Source organism: Pristiophorus japonicus, chromosome 10 (assembly GCF_044704955.1).
Source record: "Pristiophorus japonicus isolate sPriJap1 chromosome 10, sPriJap1.hap1, whole genome shotgun sequence".
NCBI lineage: Eukaryota > Metazoa > Chordata > Chondrichthyes > Pristiophoridae > Pristiophorus > Pristiophorus japonicus.
The window spans coordinates 2,283,024-2,304,659 of NC_091986.1; the positions used below are offsets into that span (position 1 = coordinate 2,283,024).

At 44.1% G+C, this 21,636-nt stretch overlaps 1 protein-coding gene across 1 annotated transcript in view; it reads right to left on the reverse strand.

Moving 5' to 3' along the window:
• The window catches only part of gpr180 (G protein-coupled receptor 180), a 93,481-nt gene that overhangs the window by 37,647 nt on the left and 34,198 nt on the right, over positions 1 to 21,636 (reverse strand). The window contains exon 3 of the mRNA XM_070891690.1: positions 14,990 to 15,208. Coding sequence (XP_070747791.1) covers positions 14,990 to 15,208 — 219 coding nt within the window. The remainder of the gene's footprint in view (positions 1 to 14,989; positions 15,209 to 21,636) is intronic.

Genomic DNA, 21,636 nt, shown 5'->3' on the forward strand with positions numbered 1-21,636 from the left:
TCCCCAGGGCCTGATGGACTGCATCCCAGAGTACTTAAGGAGGTGGCCTTGGAAATAGTGGATGCGTTGACAGTCATTTTCCAACATTCCATTGACTCTGGATCAGTTCCTATGGAGTGGAGGGTAGCCAATGTAACCCCACTTTTTAAAAAAGGAGGGAGAGAGAAAACAGGGAATTATAGACCGGTCAGCCTGACATCGGTAGTGGGTAAAATGATGGAATCAATTATTAAGGATGTCATAGCAGTGCATTTGGAAAGAGGTGACATGATAGGTCCAAGTCAGCATGGATTTGTGAAAGGGAAATCATGCTTGACAAATCTTCTGGAATTTTTTGAGGATGTTTCCAGTAGAGTGGATAAGGGAGAACCAGTTGATGTGGTATATTTGGACTTTCAGAAGGCGTTCGACAAGGTCCCACACAAGAGATTGATGTGCAAAGTTAGAGCACATGGGATTGGGGGTAGTGTACTGACATGGATTGAGAACTGGTTGTCAGACAGGAAGCAAAGAGTAGGAGTAAATGGGTACTTTTCAGAATGGCAGGCAGTGACTAGTGGGGTACCGCAAGGTTCTGTGCTGGGGCCCCAGCTGTTTACACTGTACATTAATGATTTAGATGAGGGGATTAAATGTAGTATCTCCAAATTTGCGGATGACACTAAGTTGGGTGGCAGTGTGAGCTGCGAGGAGGATGCTGTGAGGCTGCAGAGCGACTTGGATAGGTTAGGTGAGTGGGCAAATGCATGGCAGATGAAGTATAATGTGGATAAATGTGAGGTTATCCACTTTGGTGGTAAAAACAGAGAGACAGACTATTATCTGAATGGTGACAGATTAGGAAAAGGGGAGGTGCAAAGAGACCTGGGTGTCATGGTACATCAGTCATTGAAGGTTGGCATGCAGGTGCAGCAGGCGGTTAAGAAAGCAAATGGCATGTTGGCCTTCATAGCAAGGGGATTTGAGTACAGGGGCAGGGAGGTGTTGCTACAGTTGTACAGGGCATTGGTGAGGCCACACCTGGAGTATTGTGTACAGTTTTGGTCTCCTAACCTGAGGAAGGACATTCTTGCTATTGAGGGAGTGCAGCGAAGGTTCACCAGACTGATTCCCGGGATGGCGGGACTGACCTATCAAGAAAGACTGGATCAACTGGGCTTGTATTCACTGGAGTTCAGAAGAATGAGAGGGGACCTCATAGAAACATATAAAATTCTGACGGGGTTAGACAGGTTAGATGCAGGAAGAATGTTCCCAATGTTGGGGAAGTCCAGAACCAGGGGTCACAGTCTAAGGATAAGGGGTAAGCCATTTAGGACCGAGATGCGGAGGAACTTCTTCACCCAGAGAGTGGTGAACCTGTGGAATTCTCTACCACAGAAAGTTGTTGAGGCCAATTCACTAAATATATTCAAAAAGGAGTTAGATGAGGTCCTTACTGCTAGGGGGATCAAGGGGTATGGCGAGAAAGCAGGAATGGGGTACTGAAGTTGAATGTTCAGCCATGAACTCATTGAATGGCGGTGCAGGCTAGAAGGGCCGAATGGCCTACTCCTGCACCTATTTTCTATGTTTCTATGTTTCTATGGGTCTTGTGTAAGGAGAGAGGATGCATTAGCAATCTTGTCGTACGGGGAAGAGTGACCATAATATGATAGAATTCTTCATTAAGATGGAGAGTGACACAGTTCATTCAGAGACTAGTGTCCTGAACTTAAAGAAAGGAAACTTCCGACGGTATGAGACATGAATTGACTAGGATAGACTGGAGAATGATACTTAAAGGGTTGACGGTGGATAGGCAATGGCAGACATTTAAAGATCACATGGATGAACTGCAACAATTATACATCCCTGTGTGGCGTAAGAATAAAAAAAGGGAAGGTGGCTCAACTGTAGCTAACAAGGGAAATTAGAGAAAGTGTTAAATCCAAGGAAGAGGCATATAAATTGGCCAGAAAAAGTAGCAAACCTGAGGACTGGGAGAAATTTAGAATTCAGCAGATGACTCAGGGTTTAATTAGGAGGGGGAAAATAGAGTATGAGAGTAAGCTTGCAGGGAACATAAAAACTGACTGTAAAAGCTTCTATAGATATGTGAAGAGAAAAAGATTAGTGAAGACTAATGTAGGTCCCTTGCAATTATAATCAGGTGAATTCATAATGGGGAACTAGGAAATGGCAGGCGATTTGAACAAATACTTTGGTTCTGTCTTCACTAAGGAAGACACGAATAACCTCCTGAAAATACTAGGGGACCAAGGGTCTAGTGAGAAGGGGGAACTGAGGGAAATCCTTATGAGTCAGGAAATGGTGTTAGGGAAATTGAAGGGACTGAAGGACGATAAATCCCCAGGGCCTCATAGTCTGCATCCCAGAGTACTTAAGGAAGTGGCCCTAGAAATAATAGATGCATTGGTGGTCATTTTACAACATTCCATGGACTCTGGTTCAGTTCCTATGGATTGGAGGGTAGCTAATGTAACCCCACTTTAAAAAAAAAGGGAAGGAGAGAGAAAACGGGTAATTATAGACCGGTTAGCCTGACATCGGTGGTGGGGAAAATGCTGGATTCAATTATTAAAGATGTAATAGCAGTGCATTTGGAAAGCAGTGACAGGATCGGCCCAAGTCAGCATGGATTTATGAAAGGGAAATCATGCTTGAAAAATCTTCTAGAGTTTTTGAGGATGTAACTAGTAGAGTGGACAAGGAAGAACCAGTGGATGTGGTGTATTTGGACTTTCAAAAGGCTTTTGACAAGGTCCCACACAAGAGATTAGTGTGCAAAATTAAAGCACATGGTATTGGGGGTAATGTATTGACGTGGATAGAGAACTGGTTGGCAGACAGGAAGCAAAGAGTGGGAATAAACGGGTCCTTTTCAGAATGGCAGGCAGTGACTAGTGGGTCCCGCAAGGTTCAGTGCTGGGACCCCAGCTATTTACAATATACATTAATGATTTAGGCAAAAGGAATTGAATGGAATATCTCCAAGTTTGCAGATGACACTAAGCTAGGTGGCAGCGCGAGCTGCGAGGAGGATGCTAAGAGGCTGCGGGGGACTTGGACAAGTTAGGTGAGTGGGCAAATGCATGGCAGATCTGCATCTGTGGATAAGTGTGGATATAATATGGATAAGTGTGAGGATATCCACTTTGATGGCAAAAACAGGAAGGCAAATTATTATCTGAATGGTGACAGATTAGTAAAAGGGGAGGTACAACGAGACCTGGGTGTCATGGTACATCAGTCATTGAAGGTAGGCATGCAGGTACAGCAGGCAGTAAAGAAAGCAAATGGCATGCTGGCCTTCATAGCGAGGGGATTTGAGTATAGGAGCAGGGAGGTCTTACTGCAGCTGTACAGGGCCTTGGTGAGGCCTCACCTGGAATATTGTGTGCAGTTTTGGCCTCCTAATCTGAGGAAGGACATTCTTGCTATTGAGGAAGTGCAGCGAAGGTTCACCAGGCTGATTCCCGGGATGGCAGGACTGACATATGAAGAAAGACTGGATCGACTAGGCTTGTATTCACTGGAATTTAGAAGAATGAGAAGGGATCTCATAGAAACATATAAAATTCTGACAGGATTGCACAGGTTAGATGCAGGAAGAATGTTCCCGATGTTGGGGAAGTCCAGAACCCAGGAGTCATAGTCTAAGGATAAGGGGTAAGTCATTTCGGACCGAGATGAGGAGAAACTTCTTCACTCAGAGAATTGTGAACCTGTGGAATTCTCTGCCACAGAAAGTTGTTGAGGCCAGTTCGTTAGATATATTCAAAAGGGAGTTAGATGTGGCCCTTACGGCTAAAGGGATCGGGGGTATGGAGAGAAAGCAGGAATGGGGTACTGAAGTTGCATGATCAGCCATCGAAGGGTGGCTCGAAGGGCTGAATGGCCTACTCCTGCACCTATTTTCTATGTTTCTATGACCAGGAGACTACTTGTTGTGTCTCCATGTGCAACAGCACAGGCGATTGATTAGTATTTAAAAATGTTAAAACAAAAAAAGTAAGGTCTTCCTTTCTCAATTGATCTTTTTTTCCCTTTAATTTTCTTAATTACTGTTTACTTTCACTTTTATGATTTTCAACATAGCGTTATATTTATTTTCCGTTTTTAAAGCTGCTGTAACTGAAGACTAGATATTAATCCTACAATTCAAGTTTTCTGCCACTACTTGATGCTGCAGTGCCACCTCATGACAGAAATTCATTGCTGCAACACAGTACTCGAAGTCTGTTTGATTTCATAAAAACATTTGGCACCAATCTGGACTCAAAGAATATCGGTCCAGTGCCGCTGTCCAGTGACATTTCTCAGCTAAAAATGATGCAAAGGGACAGATTCTGCTGCTCTTGCAAGAACATGTTTTAGCATTTTCCTCTGCACTAAATAAATGTGTGCTATTTAATGTCAGTGCATTATTTATGAAGGCATGCTTTGTATTCAACAATAATTTCTGGAGATGTGCTCATTTTCAACTGTTTTAATGTTCGTACTATAGCAAAAAGCAATGAATCTAGGATTCCGGCACTGCTTAGCACTAAAAGGACAGAACAACAAATGATAAATGCTTGTGAAGTAATAAACTAACAGGATTGAGTCACGGCCTGCGAGTTGCATTCAACACCTGCACTTTACATAAACTGGGAACTGCAGTGCAAGTTTTTATTTTTTGCTAACATTTTCTGTTCTTTTATGTTTGCTTGCTTTTAACTCCTAATTTTAATTATGTTAATAAGAGTAGCAGGAATGTGAAGAGCACTGCATTTATATTGCTGAAAGAGACAAGACAGCTAGTGAAAAGCTTTAAGTGACAGCAAGTTCATTAATTAAATGGAGAACAAATGACCCGTGATGAAGATTCTACACCCAAAAGGTTAATCTTTTTTCAATTCAGATGCTGATTATTTCTGTGTATTTCTAATATATATTTTTTTAGTGTTTTTGTTTTAACCTTTGCAGCTTTCTTTTTATTACTGGAGAACAATCTGGGCTTTGCTGAACGGTAACCAGTTAGATTCCCAGCAATATTTAGCTTTTGTTTTAGATTCATCTGCATTTGGGATTATCCAGTCCATATCAGAAAAAAACTTTCAGATTTTCAGACATTCCGTTCAATGCATCACAGATTAATCAAGCCTGACTGTATGTGATTTTAATTCCTTCTGGAACACAGTATATAGCTGGCAGCCCCTTCAATACAATTATTTATTACATTTACTTTTCACTGCAGTGACATTTCTATGAAGCAGAAAAACTGACTTTGCCAAAACTCCATCCTCTTCATGGCAGTGTTGTTTCTGCTGCCGACAAAGAATGAAAGACAGCCAGTGTAATATCAGGTGTAGTAACCCTCAATAATTTGCCCTCCCCCTCCTCAAGGCCATCAAGAGTAGCTCTGTAATCCTCCGTGTTTGCATTACTCTCTCCTTTCCTTCTTTCTCTCACGCTGCTCCCTCCCTCTTACAGATCTCCATTGAGTGCCAGCTCTGGCCACTTCCACCCGCCCACGGGTCTTATCCTGTTCTCACAGAGTGCACCAGCAGCAGTGGTGAGAATGTAACAGAGAAAGGGGCAGTAATTGAAAGGGGAAAATAACAAAGACAGAACAGAAAGAAAAAAGGGAGAGTAACAGCAAAGAGTGAGAAACACAAAGTGAGAATGAAAAAGAAAGCATGTAAGAGAGCGAACAGGGGAGAAAGAGAGAGAGACACTTGCACAAACTTTTCGCATGGCTTGGCAGGTTAGCCTCCAAGACCAGACATAAAGGCCGGTATTTTAATCCCTCTCACCCGGTGAGAAGGGCGTGTGGGAGGGGTTCAAATGTGAACATTCTATTAACCCGCTGCATTTCCGGCTGCCGTAACTGTTCTGACTATGAATCATGCCATCGACAAGGCTCCTGCTAAAGGCAGGCGTGAACCTACTTAATCTTCAAAAGTCACAGCCCAGTGACATCACTGGCGCTGCAACGTATCATTAAGGGAGAGTCCTACACTGTCTGCAGCCTGACAGTCGAACCATGCTGGAAATTGTTCAGTGTCCCAGCCAAACACCTCATTCTCAACAAGTAGCACCAGCGATGTATCTGATTGCTGTTTGTGGGATGCTGCTGGCCTGGTTTGCCTACAATGCACTCCAAAAGTAATTCACTCGCTGCGTCAAGGCTATGTGACACGCTACGTAAACACATGCCCTGGTATTTCTTTAGAACTTATATTTATATAATGCCTTATCCTGTCTCTCAGAGAGCTTCATGTAGAATGAATTAATTTTGAAATGCAGTTCCTGTTTTTAAGTGGGACAGGCAACCAACGTTCATCTATTTTTTGGTGGTGTTGATTCAGGAAGGAATGTTGGCCAGGATATCGCGAGAACTCCCTCTTTTCTTTGACTAGTACAGTGATATGTTTGACATCCTCCTGAGCTATGGAACGGGTGGACATTTTGATTTAGAAATTCGATATTGATAAAACCTGCCGGTACCACCGAGGGCCAATGTTAACGGCGACTGAAATCGGTGCTAGTGGCTAATTAACATTGGCCCAGCGCTACACTCCGTGTGCAACGTGTTTTGGTGGGGTTAGTGCCAGCAGGAGGTTCCAATGTAGCGTGGCCATAGCGTCACTGCAGCAAGAACAGCCTGCTCTGAAAGTGAGCCTGTCATTTCAGAAATAGTTCGGTCTCTTAAAGGGAAACTGCCTTCTGAAATAAAGAAAATAAAAACCATGTAAAAATTGGCAGTTTTTAGCCCTTGCGGCTCAATTGGCGTCTGAAAAAAAATTAACATTAAAAATAATTCTTAAATGGGAACCTTCAGTTCTTAATGCTGAAATGCCTTCTGCACCTAAAATAATTGCTAAAAGTGCTTTAGCACTAACACGAATGGCTCAGCAAGCCAGGGAAGGGGCACCCAGGGTCTCGCACGCAGCACTCCAGTTTTGTGCAGGGGGTCAACAACTGCAAGAGAGGTCCTCCACGCACAAGGGCCAGGAAGCCCCCCCCCCAGAAAGAAGTATGCGGGACCTGATCACCGAGGCCATCACAGCCAGCAGTGTCGCCCCCACTGCCCAAAGATGCTTCATGACCTCAGATCAGTGGTCAAGATCAATGAATGCATCTTCAAAAGCTGTCTTCTACCAACTGCACCACTATCCTCACACACTGCTCATCGCACGACCCTGCACCCCCATAACTCACATATAGCAACATAGGAACATAGGAACAGGAGTTGGCCACTTGGCTCTTTAAGGCTGTTGCGCCATTAAATGAGATTATGGCTGATCTGCGACCCAACTCCAGAAACCTGCCTTTGGCTCATATCCCTTAATTCCTTTGGTTAACAAAAATCTACCAATCTCAGATTTAAAATTAACAATTGATCTTGCATCATTTGCCATTTGCGGCAGAGAGTTCCAAACTTCTACCACCCTTTATGTGTAGAAATGTTTCCTAATTTCACTCCTGAAAGGTCTGGCTCTAATTATTAGTGTATGCCCCCTAGTCCCAGACTCCCCAACCAACGGAAATAATTTCTCTGTATCAAACCCTATCTGTTCCCCTTAATACCTTTAAAAAACTTTGATCAGATCACCCCTTAACCTTCCAACTCCTAGGGAATACAACCCTAATTTGTGCAATCTCTCCTCGTAACTTAACCCTTGGAGTCCGGGTAACACTCTGGGAAACGTACACTGCACTCCTTCCAAGGTCGATATATCCTTTCTAAGGTGTGGTGCAGCATAACTTCAACCCCCTGGTATTCTAATCCTCCAGCTATAAAGGCCACAATTCCAGTAGCCTTTTTAATTATTTTCTGTACCGATTCATGACATTTTAATGATCTATGTACCTGGACCCCCCAAGTCTCTTTGGATCGCCACTGTCTTTAGCTTTTACATAAGAACATAAGAAATAGGAGCAGGAGAAGGCCATTTGGCCCCTCGAGCCTGCTCCGCTATTCAATAAGATCATGGCTTTGACCATTTAGAAAGTACCCTGTTCTATCCTTTTTAGGTCCAAAGTACATAAGAACATAAGAACATAAGAATTAGGAACAGGAGCAGGCCATCTAGCCCCTCTAGCCTGCTCCGCCATTCAACAAGATCATGGCTGATCTGGCCGTGGACTCAGCTCCACTTACCCGCCCGCTCCCCGTAACCCTTAATTCCCTTATTGGTTAAAAATCTATCTATCTGTGATTTGAATACATTCAATGAGCTAGCCTCAACTGCTTCCTTGGGCAGAGAATTCCACAGATTCACAACCCCCTGGGAGAAGAAATTCCTTCTCAACACGGTCTTAAATTGGCTCCCCCGTATTTTGAGGCTGTGCCCCCTAGTTCTAGTCTCCCCAACCAGTGAAAACAACCTCTCTGCCTCTATCTTGTCTATCCCTTTCATTATTTTAAATGTTTCTATAAGATCACCCCTCATCATTCTGAACTCCAACGAGTAAAGACCCAGTCTACTCAATCTATCATCATAAGGTAACCCCCTCATCTCCGGAATCAGTCTAGTGAATCGTCTCTGTACCCCCTCCAAAGCTAGTATATACTTCCTTAAGTAAGGTGACCAAAACTGCACGCAGTACTCCAGGTGTGGCCTCACCAATACCCTATACAGTTGCAGCAGGACCTCCCTGCTTTTGTACTCCATCCCTCTCGCAATGAAGGCCAACATTCCATTCGCCTTCCTGATTATCTGCTGCACCTGCAAATTAACTTTTTGGGATTCATGCACAAGGACCCCCAGGTCCCTCTGCACCGCAGCATGTTGTAATTTCTCCCCATTCAAATAATATTCCCTTTTCCTGTTTTTTTTCCCCCCCAAGGTGGATGACCTCACATTTTCCGACATTGTATTCAATCTGCCAAACCTTAGCCCATTCGCTTAACCTATCTAAATCTCTTTGCAGCCTCTCTGTGTCCTCTCCACAACCCGCTTTCCCACTAATCTTTGTGTCATCTGCAAATTTTGTTACACTGCACTCCGTCCCCTCTTCCAAGTCATCTATGTATATTGTAAACAGTTGTGGTCCCAGCACCGATCCCTGTGGCACACCACTAACCACCGATTTCTAACCCGAAAAGGACCCATTTATCCCGACTCTCTGCTTTCTGTTAGCCAGCCAATTCTCTATCCATGCTAATACATTTCCTCTGACTCCGCGTACCTTTATCTTCTGCAGTAACCTTTTGTGTGGCACCTTTTCGAATGCCTTTCGGAAATCTAAATATACCACATCCATCGGTACACCTCTATCCACCATGCTCATTATATCCTCAAAGAATTCCAGTAAATTAGTTAAACATGATTTCCCCTTCATGAATCCATGTTGCGTCTGCTTGATTGCACTATTCCTATCTAGATGTCCCGCTATTTCTTCCTTAATGGTAGCTTCAAGCATTTTCCCCACTACAGATGTTAAACTAACCGGCCTATAGTTACCTGCCTTTTGTCTGCCCCCTTTTTTAAACAGAGGCTTTACATTAGCTGCTTTCCAACCCGCTGGTATCTCCCAAGAGTCCAGAGAATTTTGGTAGATTATAACGAATGCATCTGCTATAACTTCTGCCATCTCTTTTAATACCCTGGGATGCATTTCATCAGGACCAGGGGACTTGTCTACCTTGAGTCCCATTAGCCTGTCCAGCACTACCCCCCTAGTGATAGTGATTGTCTCAAGGTCCTCCCTTCCCACATTCCTGTGACCAGCAATTTTTGGCATGGTTTTTGTGTCTTCCACTGTGAAGACCGAAGCAAAATAATTGTTTAAGGTCTCAGCCATTTCCACATTTCCCATTATTAAATCCCCCTTCTCATCTTCTAAGGGATCAACATTTACTTTAGTTACTCTTTTCCGTTTTATATATCGGTAAAAGCTTTTACTCTCTGTTTTTATGTTTTGCGCAAGTCTACTTTCGTAATCTATCTTTCCTTTCTTTATTGCTTTCTTAGTCATTCGTTTAAAATTTTCCCAATCTTCTAGTTTCCCACTAACCTTGGCCACCTTATACGCATTGGTTTTTAATTTGATACTCTCCTTTATTTCCTTGGTTATCCACGGCTGGTTATCCCTTCTCTTACCGCCCTTCTTTTTCACTGGAATATATTTTTGTTGAGCACTATGAAAGAGTTCCTTAAAAGTCCTCCACTGTTTCTCAATTGTGCCACCGTTTAGTCTGTGTTTCCAGTCTACTTTAGCCAACTCTGCCCTCATCCCACTGTAGTCCCCTTTGTTTAAGCAGAGTACGCTCGTTTGAGACACTACTTCCTCACCCTCAATCTGTATTACAAATTCAACCATACTGTGATCACTCATTCCGAGAGGATCTCTTACTAGGAGATCGTTTATTATTCCTGTCTCATTACACAGGACCAGATCTAAGATAGCTTGCTCCCTTGTAGGTTCTGTAACATACTGTTCTAAGAAACAATCCCGTATGCATTCTATGAATTCCTCCTGAAGGCTACCCCGTGTGATTTGATTTGACCAATCGATATGTAGGTTAAAATCCCCCATGATTACTGCCGTTCCTTTTTCACATGCCTCCATTATTCCCTTGATTATTGTTCGCCCCACCGTGAAGTTATTATTTGGGAGCCTATAAATAACGCCCACCAGTGACTTTTTCCCCTTACTATCTCAAATCTCCACCCACAATGATTCAACATTTTGTTCATTAGAGCCAATATCGTCTCTCACAACTGCCCTGATATCATCCTTTATTGACAGAGCTACCCCACCTCCTTTCGCTTCTTGTCTATCTTTCCGAATTGTCAGATACCCCTGTATGTTTAATTCCCAGTCTTGGCCACCCTGCAACCATATTTCTGTAAATGACCTCACATTTGCTTACATTGAAATCCATTTGCCACAGTTTTGCCCAGTCACTTAATCTATCGATATCCCTTTATAAATGTTATACTTTCATCCACACTGCCGCCTATCTTTGTGTCATCGGCAAATTTGAAGATATGGCTTTCTATGCCATCATCTAAGTCATTGATAAATACAGTGAATCGTTGAGACTTCAACACAGATCCCTGCGGGACACCACTAGTTATTCACCTAGCAACAATCTGCACCAAACACAAGGCACACGTCCCATTCCTAGCTTCCCCTCACCCCTTTAGAGATGTTGCTGGCCATTCGTGGCAGTAGCATAACTGAGCCCTTGGCCAGCAGTGGAGCTGAAAGGATACAAGATGTTGGTATCCTCATACATTATCCTCTTTCTCGCCTGTAGCTCTTGCTTTCCTGCTCTCCGATCACCACAACTTCACCCTTGTGCCATACTGGCCAGACAGTGGTGGAAGGAGGAAGGAGGAAAAGAAGAAGAAACACCATCACGTGATTTCACACTCCCAGCCACCAGCTCCTCAAGGCCGACCAGCAAGGCCTTTGCACGGTTATCCACTGAAAGTCAGCAGCCTTCCAGCAGCCACTGGTGTAGCATGGCGTGACATCAGTAGGGCCTGATAGTCTGCATCCCAGAGTACTTAAGGAAGTGGCCCTAGAAATAGTGGATGCATTGGTGATCATTTTCCAACAGTCTATAGACTCTGGATCAGTTCCTATAGACTGGAGGGTAGCTAATGTAACACCACTTTTTAAAAAAGGAGGGAGAGAGAAAATGGGGAATTATCGACCGGTTAGCCTGATATCAGTAGTGGGGAAAATGTTGGAATCAATTATTAAAGCTGAAATAGCAGCGCATTTGGAAAGCAGTGACAGGATCAGTCCAAGTCAGTATGGATTTATGAAAGGGAAATCATGCTTGACAAATCTTCTAGAATTTTTTGAGGATGTAACTACTAGAGTGGACAAGGGAGAACCAGTGGATGTGGTGTATTTGGACTTTCAAAAGGCTTTTGACAAGGTCCCGCACAAGAGATTAATGTGTAAAATTAAAGCATATGGTATTGGGGGTAATGTAATGATGTGGATAGAGAACTGGAAGCAGAGAGTAGGGATAAACTGGTCCTTCTCAGAATGGCAGGCAGTGACTAGTGGGGATGCCGCAGGGCTCAGTGCTGGGACCCCAGCTATTTACAATATACATCAATGATTTAGATGAAGGAATTGTGTGTAATATCTCCAGGTTTGCAGATGACACTAAGCTGGGTGGCTTGTGAGCTGTGAGGAGGATGCTAAGAGGCTGCAGGGTGACTTGGACAGGTTAGGTGAGTGGGCAAATACATGGCCAATGCAGTATAATGTGGATAAATGTGAGGTTATCCATTTTGGGGGCAAAAACATGAAGGCAGAATATTATCTGAGCGGCGACAGATTAGGAAAAGGGGAGGTGCAACGAGACCTGGGTGTCATGGTACATCAGTCATTGAAAGTTGACATGCAGGTACAGCAGGCGGTGAAGAAGGCAAATGGTATGTTGGCCATCATAGCTAGGGGATTTGAGTATAGGAGCAGGGAGGTCTTGCTGCAGTTGTACAGGGCTTTAGTGAGGCCCCACCTGGAATATTGTGTTAGTTTTGGTCTCCTAATCTGAGGAAGGACGTTCTTGCTATTGAGGGAGTGCAGCAAAGGTTCACCAGACTGATTCCCAGGATGGCAGGACTGACATATGAGGAGAGACTGGATCGACTGGGCCTGTATTCACTGGAGTTTAGAAGAATGAGAGGGGATCTCATAGAAACATATAAAATTCTGATGGGCTGGACAGGTTAGATGCAGGAAGAATGTTCCCGATGTTGGGGAAGTCCAGAACCAGGAGTCACAGTCTAAGGATACGGGGTAAGCCATTTAGGACTGAGATGAGGAGAAACTTCTCCATTCAAAGTTGTTAACCTGTGGAATTCTCTACCACAGAGAGTTGTTGATGCGAGATCATTAGATATATTCAAGAGGGAGTTAGATATGGCCCTGACGGCCAAAGAGATCAAGGGGTATGGAGAGAAAGCAGGAAACGGATACTGAGGTGAATGATCAGCCATGATCGTATTGAATGGTGGTGCAGGCTCGAAGGGCCGAATATCCTATTCCTGCACCTATTTTCTATGTTTCTATGATAGGCAAAGGCACACACAAGACACTCACTAAGGGAATATTAAGAGTGAAGAGTTGATTTCTTGATGTCATATTGCATGGATAGATGCATAAAGTTGGATTGGAAAGTTTGCTTTGTGGTGGCTTTTATTTCAGCATTATGGCCAAGAGGATACTGTGATGGTCAGTAACAGAGGGGAGGGAAGGGAAGGTGTGGGACAAATGTTGAAAGGGGATTTGGGGCTGTGGTCACTGGTACTGCAGGCAGATGATTCCCCGCCAGAAAAGGGCTGTCTGGGTTGCATCCTTCCTTCTGTGTCCTCCTCTTTTTTCTGCGAGCGGATAATGTAAATTTGAAATAAAAGCATAAAATGCTGGAAATACTCGGCAGGTCAGACAGCATCTCGACCTGAAACTTTAACTCTGTTTCTCTCTAAATGGATGCTGCCCGACCTGCTGAGTATTTCCAGCATTTTCTGTCTTCTCAGATGCCTTCCTTTACCATCCAAAGCCTTGCAACCATCCAGCAGCATTCCCTGTACACTTTAAAAAACTTTCAACTTTTAGCACCAAGCCACTACTTCAATAAAATAAAAAATAAATCCAGTCTAAAAGTTTCAATTCAAACTTACCTAAAAGATGTGTCCCCCTTTCAGAGCAAGCTTAGGACCCAGCGCTAAACTTAGCGTTAATGTCGAAGTTCGCAGAGTGTGACGTTAAGTGCATGCCGACTGACGTCAGTGCTAAGGCCCTCACCAAAATGGCGGCTGCCAAGACCTGCGTCAGAGTAGGACGCTAGAGTGGTGGCCGCTATTTTTCACCAGGATTCCAGCGATAACAGGGAGCAGTAAGAATCCCAATTTCTGGACTTTTATGTCTTATGTGAAGGGAAGTGCCGCCGAATATGCAATAGGTGTCATCCTTGGCTTAGTGGTAGCACTCTCGCCTATGCCAGAAGGTTGAGAGTTCCAAGTTCCACTCCAGAGACTTTAGCACAATTTAGGCCGACACTTCAGTGCAGTACTATGAGAGTACTGCCCTGTTGGAGGTGCTTTCGGATGAAATGCTAAATCAAGTCTACCTTCTCAGGTGAATGGAAAAGATCCCATAGCACTTTCGAAGAAGAGCAAGGGAGTTCTCCTCTGTGTTCTGGCCAATATTTATCCCTCAACCAACTTTACTAAAAACAAATTACCTGCTCATTATGTCATTGCTGTTTGTGGGACATTGCAGTCCTGCTGATGGTCTTGCAGGCCGGGACCACGCCGACTGACTACACTTCAAAAGTATCTTGTTAGTTCTAAAGCACTTTGGGCTGCCTGGAGGTTGTAATTGACGCTATACAACTGCAAGTATGTTCTTATGTTCTTTTGGCTTAGTACTGCACTGAAGTGTCAGACAAGATTATGGAAGTCTTGGGAGCGGGTTTTGAATCCACAACCTTTTGACTCAAATGTGACACCACTACCAATTAAGGCAAATGTTTGGCATCCTGAAACCCGAAAGTGTTCCAGCAATACCAATCTGACTTCAATCTGCCCAAAGCCTGTCCCCAAATGCTCTCAGTCCCTGATGGATAAAACAAAGCCATTGAGACAAGTGCAAGAACTTAATTAGAATCAGCTCGGTACAAGTGACATCGACAGAAGACTGCCCTCCACAATTCAAACTGCCAGTGAGCAACGTCACAGGAGATCTACTGGTCTCTTTTATTAAAAGAGAAGTACCAGGTTTAGTTGTGCAGTACCATCACAGACTGATGGAGCATTGGCATGTGTCCTTGACTCTCCCATAGCAGAGTTCCTGATCTCAGCCACCCTTTTGAGCTTTCCCACAGGGCAACAAAATTAAATTTGGCTGAAGGGGCACCCTGAATGTTTTCATCCCTGTCCAAGGGATCAATTTCAGAACAGTACTGGCAGAGGTCTGAGATTCTTAGTACAGCAGAGAATATAGTTCAAAAGCTTACCAGACTCCTCTGCACTGAAATGATCCAGTGGATTGTTAGCTGCATCTGGGTTCAGTAACATAAGTTTAAACTTGATCGCCTTTGCAGCAAAGCCCTCACTGCTTCTTCTCTGTTGCTCATCTTCTGGACAGGTGTACTTATCTGCATACACAATGTACCAAGTCTGAGGGTGCAGGAACTGGGAAATAGTTTGATTGCTTTCTACGTCGTCCAATGAAACTGAAACACAAAAACAACAAGTGGTATTTTTCTTTTGGAACAGTACCGTACAAGGAAGTACTGATGTGGAATTCAGTATCAGTTTTCTCTTAACAAAAGTATACACTGTACCAATTAATTATAGTATTTTAAACCAATTAGTAATTCATATTGTTTCCCCTTTCCTTCCGTCACACAGGTTTCAAGCAGTCCAGAGGTGACTATCCTCAGATTTTTAACTCCTCCTTGTGCAGTAAGATTTGGTGCTATCTGACGGGCCAGATTTCCGAGAGGTTTGCGACCGGTTTTCGCCGCGATTTGACCCTCCGCGGAAAACCTGGTCACAAAGCCTGGGTACCTGCTTGCAGCGGCGCTTTCAAGTACCGCCGGGGAGAGGTGCACTGACGTGGATTGCGTTTGTGATCGACTTTCCGCTTTCTCCCGACCCGTATGCCACACCCAGAACAGCGACAGGTCAAACCGTCGGTGCAGCCCTGCCATCAGCGGTAATTAAAGTTCTTATTTTACATTTTTTTTTGCAGTAATTCGCTCAATAAGGGTCTTGTAAATGTTTTTGGAATGTTCTTTTTTCCCTCCTCCCAAGCATTCACGGCGCAAACGACCCAGGACTAAAGTTGCTGAAACTTGTGTTTTGCGCCGAAAATGCTTGTGTATTGCCTCCCTTACTGATGACGTAAAGGCCAAAAGTTCAGTCTAAAAACGGTAGTGCAGCAAAAACAGTAAGTTTCATGTATCGCTACTATTTTCGCTGAAAAACCCCGAAAGCCAAAAATCTGGCCTGGCATCTCTTACTAAGCAGTAGCTAGGATTTGGTCAGTATGTAGAAAATCACAGTTGTAAATCCACTTCCGAATACTATGTTACTGTAATGGTTGGAGCTTCTTGACTGATTGTGGCCACCTTCGTTGTCATGATGTATTGCCACCACTGGGTGGCGTTTTCCGATTGGACAGAGACAGGCAGGAAGACAGAGGACAAAGAGAGAGAGAAAGCAGGAACCTGCCTCCATTTTAGCTAGAACTATCTGTAACTTTTGTTAATTAGAAACAAATCTTCTGTAGTAGCAAAACTTCCCAGAGTACAGTTATGTAAGTAACTTCTCCTTATCTAATCATTCTGGAATTATTGTATTTTTTCTTTGATGTACAGTAAGAGATAAGTAACTTCTCTTTATTGCTGGTTTTATTCGATTGTTACTGTTGTATTACAAGAATTCTAGATCTGTCTTTTAATCTTTATCAACGGTTTCACACTGTATTTATTAAAGGATTTGGAATCCGAAGCTCTGACCTTTAGCCATATTTCTTGTAGTGTTGAAGCTAGCTGGAGAATCAGAGTTATCGCTCGATGTTGCTACACTCTGACAGAAACCAGTACAGTTACCCTACCCCTTTACTATTCTAAAAATGCAATTACTATACCACAAGGATCTGATCCTTGATTATTTCTGTGTTATATGATATATACAACTTTATATTGAACCTTTAATGTTGAAAAGGGATTTCACAGAGGTGTAATCAGAACTAAATGTACACTGAGCCAAAGGAAGAGATATTAGGAGAGGTGACCAAAGCTTGGTCAAAGTGGGTTTTAAGGAGGGTCTTAAAGGAGGCGAGGGAGATGGTATATATTAAAAATGAACTGAAGAATGGTCAAAGATGCACAATGAAAAAAATCTATGCTATACTTTTGTTAGGGAAACATGATTAACTTGAAAATTATATTACTATTATCGCTTACATTGGTAAGCTTGTGCGAGTTCCTTCTCTGCTTTGTCTCAAGTCCAAATTGAATAATGTACTTTAATCATTGTGTCACAAGTGCATCCAGTTTATTTTTCATTTTCTATACCAGCCATCCTTCTGCAAATTATGATATTCTGCAATTTTAAATGGAGAGCTATCACCAATGTAAAAGTGGGTCCCTGCTGCCTTTGGAACAGTGATGGCTGATTTAGTGCACTGGATGCAAGGACAACCACAAGTTTGGCATCAGCTGCCCTCTAATGTAGAAGTTCCTAGAACCAATATGCCCAAAATCCAGAAAGGGCTTTACAGACTTCAGTCCTTCGATCACATTTATTGCGTACACAGAACTGCAAGTAAAACACTCTGCTGGAATATATTGGCTTTGGGAAACAACTGTTGTCAATTAACATTAATCTGTTCTCTTCATCATTAAGTTTATAAGAATATTGCTGTTTATAGTTTGTTCAAAGGACACTTGGGTGGCTAAATTTGATAGCCCCTGAAAAAGGGCGTGAGGATTGCAATGCGCGATTAACCCACGTCCATTAATTGAAACGCCTACTTTGTGCTGCCAGCTCAAGATAATGATTTGTGTGTGCAGCCAGCACTAACCGCGCTGTCGATTGGCTGTACGCATCAGCAGGAGACCCAAAATCGTGAGAGGCTAGCACCAGTTAAAGCTTTCTTGCACCTCTTAAAGAGGAGGTGTATTGTGGCTGGAGCAGGTGCTGGCAGTCGTTCTACAACTGAATCTGACCTGGGAAACAGGAATGGCACAACACGGGAGAGCATGGGCTCCAAGGTTTTCCGATGCTGCACTGGAGGCATTGGTGGATGAGGTGGAAAGATGGATCGATGATAGAGCACACTATTGGCATGCTGAAACAATGTATCCAGTGCCTTTTTCCTTTTAGATATCAAAGAGATGCACCCTCCCTCTTCCAGCAGCTTGTCCTGCTCTGCATGGCCTTTGCTCAGTCTGCAAATCATGCTGTACTCTATAAGGGGAATTCCTACTATTGGACACATGTCTGGCAGCAAGTGGTTTGTGCGGAAGCCCTGGAAGTCAGGAAAAAGTCCTTCAGCACCTGCCACACCACGCCCTGTAGAGTTTGGCACCTTTAACCAACTACAGAAAGCACCAAACACCTGTAGAAGCGTACCAACAGCCAGAAGAAATCAACAGCAACTCATCATCACAGGCAGTTCCTCGAATGAGGATGACTTGCTTCCAGGAGTTCACAGGTATTTCGATGAAGGACCTGATGTTCCAGTCCTGAACTCCAATTGAGGGGGTGGAAGATGCCTGTGGGTGGATTTTTTTAACGTGTGGTGACTGTTGCACATCAGCCACCACACGGGGTTGACAGAGCTCAGCCTTTATCCAGTGGCAAGGGTTAACCAGGACGACTGGAGATCAGCTCTGCTGCATGCACCTAGTATGCACACATATCGCAGTGTGGGCTGGGCCCGTGCTGCCCCTGGGTCCTTGGCTCTTCGGGGCCCCGTACCCATATCTGTCACACCTCCGCCATGATCTCTCGCTGCACCTCCACCATAAACATTCACCGCATCTCGCCACAAACCACTCATCCGCCCCGACCTTCTCGCTCCTCTGTACCTGGGTCCTGCCGATGTTCCTGCCCACGCTCCAAACCGACGACCAGGGTTTTGATGACGTCACCCAGTCGCCCATCTCAGAATCGTCGCACACTTGGAGCAGCTCCCGCTGGAGGATTGAGTGGTCTGCCGTTCCAGCTCTTTTATAGCCCGACCTGCGGAGGTTTTCTCTCGTAGCTCGGGGGGGCCACGATGTCCCAGGGCCCGCACTCCAGCTCTTCTATAGCCCGACCTGTGGAGCTGTTCTCCGCAGGTAGGGGGGGGGAGGGGGGCACGATGTCCCAGGGCCCGCACTCCAGCTCTTCTATAGCCCGACCTGTGGAGCTGTTCTCTGCAGGTAGGGGAGGGGGAGGGGGGCACGATGTCCCAGGGCCCATCGCTCCGCAGGTCGTGCTATAAAAGAGCTGTAGCGGCGGGTCCTGGGACATCGTGGCCGCCCCGATCTGCGAGAGAACAGCAACAGCAACTAATCTGTAAGTAACTGATGATCCCTGTAAATAGCGCTTGAGGGGTCCATCCTGCTGCTGAACATGTGTTCAGCTGCGCAAGGTTAAGAGAGGCCATTAGCTGGAGCTTCAGTTCCAAAATGGCAGCACTGGCATCAAATCAGTGTTGCATGCTAATTGACGTTATGATCCAACTTCTCTGCAGACCTCTGATGGATGTTCAGAGTGAGTGCACCAATGCGCTCACTAATATGGCATGATTCGTCCAAGAAGTGTGCTCTAAGAGTACTTATAGCGCTCCAAAAAGAAGCACTATGGATCCAAATTTTGCACCAGCTAATTACTTACTTTCTATTGGTCTTCACAGTAGAGGAAGCAGATAAAGTACCAGAGTTACGAGGAAAAAAATGAAGGGGATGATCTTACTAGATTTAATATCAGTAAAAAAAGGTCATGGCGAAAATAAATGAAACTAAGGACAGACTGAGACCATAATAGTAACAAAATTGTCATTTGGAAGAACATGGGTTAATAAATGACAGATAACATGGATTTGTGAAAGGCAAGTCCTAGCTGACTAACTCGACTGAGTTCTTTGATTAAATAACTGAGGGTAGATGAAGGTAGTGCAGTTGATGTGCAGGGACTTTCAAAAAGTGTTTGATAAAGTGCCACATAATAGACTTAGTTAGCAAAATTATAGCCCATGGGATTGTAGCCCAGGGGATGACAGGGCAAGTGACAGTGTGGGTATGAAATTGGCTGCAAAACAGAAAGCAGAGGATTTGAGTATAGGAGCAGGGAGGTCTTACTGCAGTTATACAGGGCCTTGGTGAGGCCTCACCTGGAATATTGTGTTCAGTTTTGGTCTCCTATTCTGAGGAAGGATGTTCTTGCTATTGCAGCAAAGGTTCACCAGACTGATTCCTGGGATGGCAGGACTGACATATGAGGAGAGACTGGATCGACTGGGCCTGTATTCAATGGAGTTTAGAAGGATGAGAAGGGATCTCATAGAAACATATAAAATTCTGATGGGACTGGACAGGTTAGATGAAGGAAGAATGTTCCCGATGTTGGGGAAGTCCAGAACCAGGGGACACAGTCTAAGGATAAGGGGTAAGTCATTTAGGACCGAGATGAGGAGAAACTTCTTCACTCAGAGAGTTGTTAACCTGTGGAATTCCCTACCGCAGAGAGTTGTTGATGCCAGTTCATTGGATATATTCAAGAGGAAGTTAGATGTGGCCCTTACGGCTAAAGGGATCAAGGGGTATGGAGAGAAAGCAGGAAAGGAGTACTGAGGTGAATGATCAGCCATCTTATTGAATGGTGGTGCAGGCTCGATAGGCTGAATGGCCTACTCCTGCACCTATTTTCTATATTTCTATTAGTGAATGGCTGTTTTTCAGACTAGAGGGAAGTATACAGTGGTGTGCCCCAGGACCACTGCTGTTTTTGATATATATGAATGTGCTGTACTTGGGTATAGGTAGCATCATTTCAAATCTTGCAGATGACACAAAGTTTGGCAATATAGTAAACAGTGAAGAGGATAGTGGCAGACTTCAGGAGGACACAGACAGACTGGTGAAATAGACAGACATGTGGTGGATGAAAGTTAATGCAGAAAAGTGCAGAAGTGATGCATTTTGGAAGGAAAAATGATGAGAGGTAGTATAAACAAAATGAACAATTTTAAAGGGGGCGCAGGAACAGACACACCTGGGATGTTCACATACACAACTCTTTAAAGGTGACAGGACAAGTTGATAAAACGGTTTCAAAAGCATATGGACTTTATAAATGGAGGCATAGAGCAAGGAAGTTACACAAAATCTTTCTAAATCACTGGTTACAATTCAGCTGTGTCCAATTCTGGGCACCACACTTTACAAAGGATGTCAAGGCCTTGGAGAAGGGGCAGAGGAGATTTATTAGAATGGTTCCAAGGGTGAGGCGTTTCCGTTATCTGGAGAGATTAGAGAAACTGGGATTGCTCTCTGGGGGTTTGATAGAGTAGATAGGGAGAAACTTTCCAATGCAGGAAGGTTGGTAACCAGAGAACACAGAGTTAAAACAATTGGCAAAGAAACAAGGAGGGAGATGAAGAGAATTTTTTTTATACAGTGAGCTGTTATGATCTGGAATACGTTATCTGAATAGGTAATGGACGAAGATTCAGTAGTAACTTTCAAAAAGTAATTGGATTGAACCAGACAGTTTGCAACCTTGGCGGGAATCTTCCCAGCCCTGCGAGTGCGGGCCCAATGGTGGCGATCCCGCTCTGAGCCCACCTCTGTGTGAGTTTCTGACCTGTCAGACCTGCGTTCGGATAGCAGACCCAACACCAAGCGGTGGGACAGGTAATTATCATTAAAAAGGTATTTAAAAGCTCGTTAAGAGGCTTAAAAGCAGGCACTTACAATTTTATCAACCTTTTGACGGGTTTGCCATGCCGACGGAGAACACACCAAATAGGTAGAGTTAGGTTCTCAGTGACTCTCTGTTGCTTTGGCTAGTTGACAGATGCAGAAGTGGTATAAAAGCTACCATTTCACAGTTGTTCACTTTCCAATGTCAGAAGCTGAAGCCTTCAGGGTTTGGAAGAGAC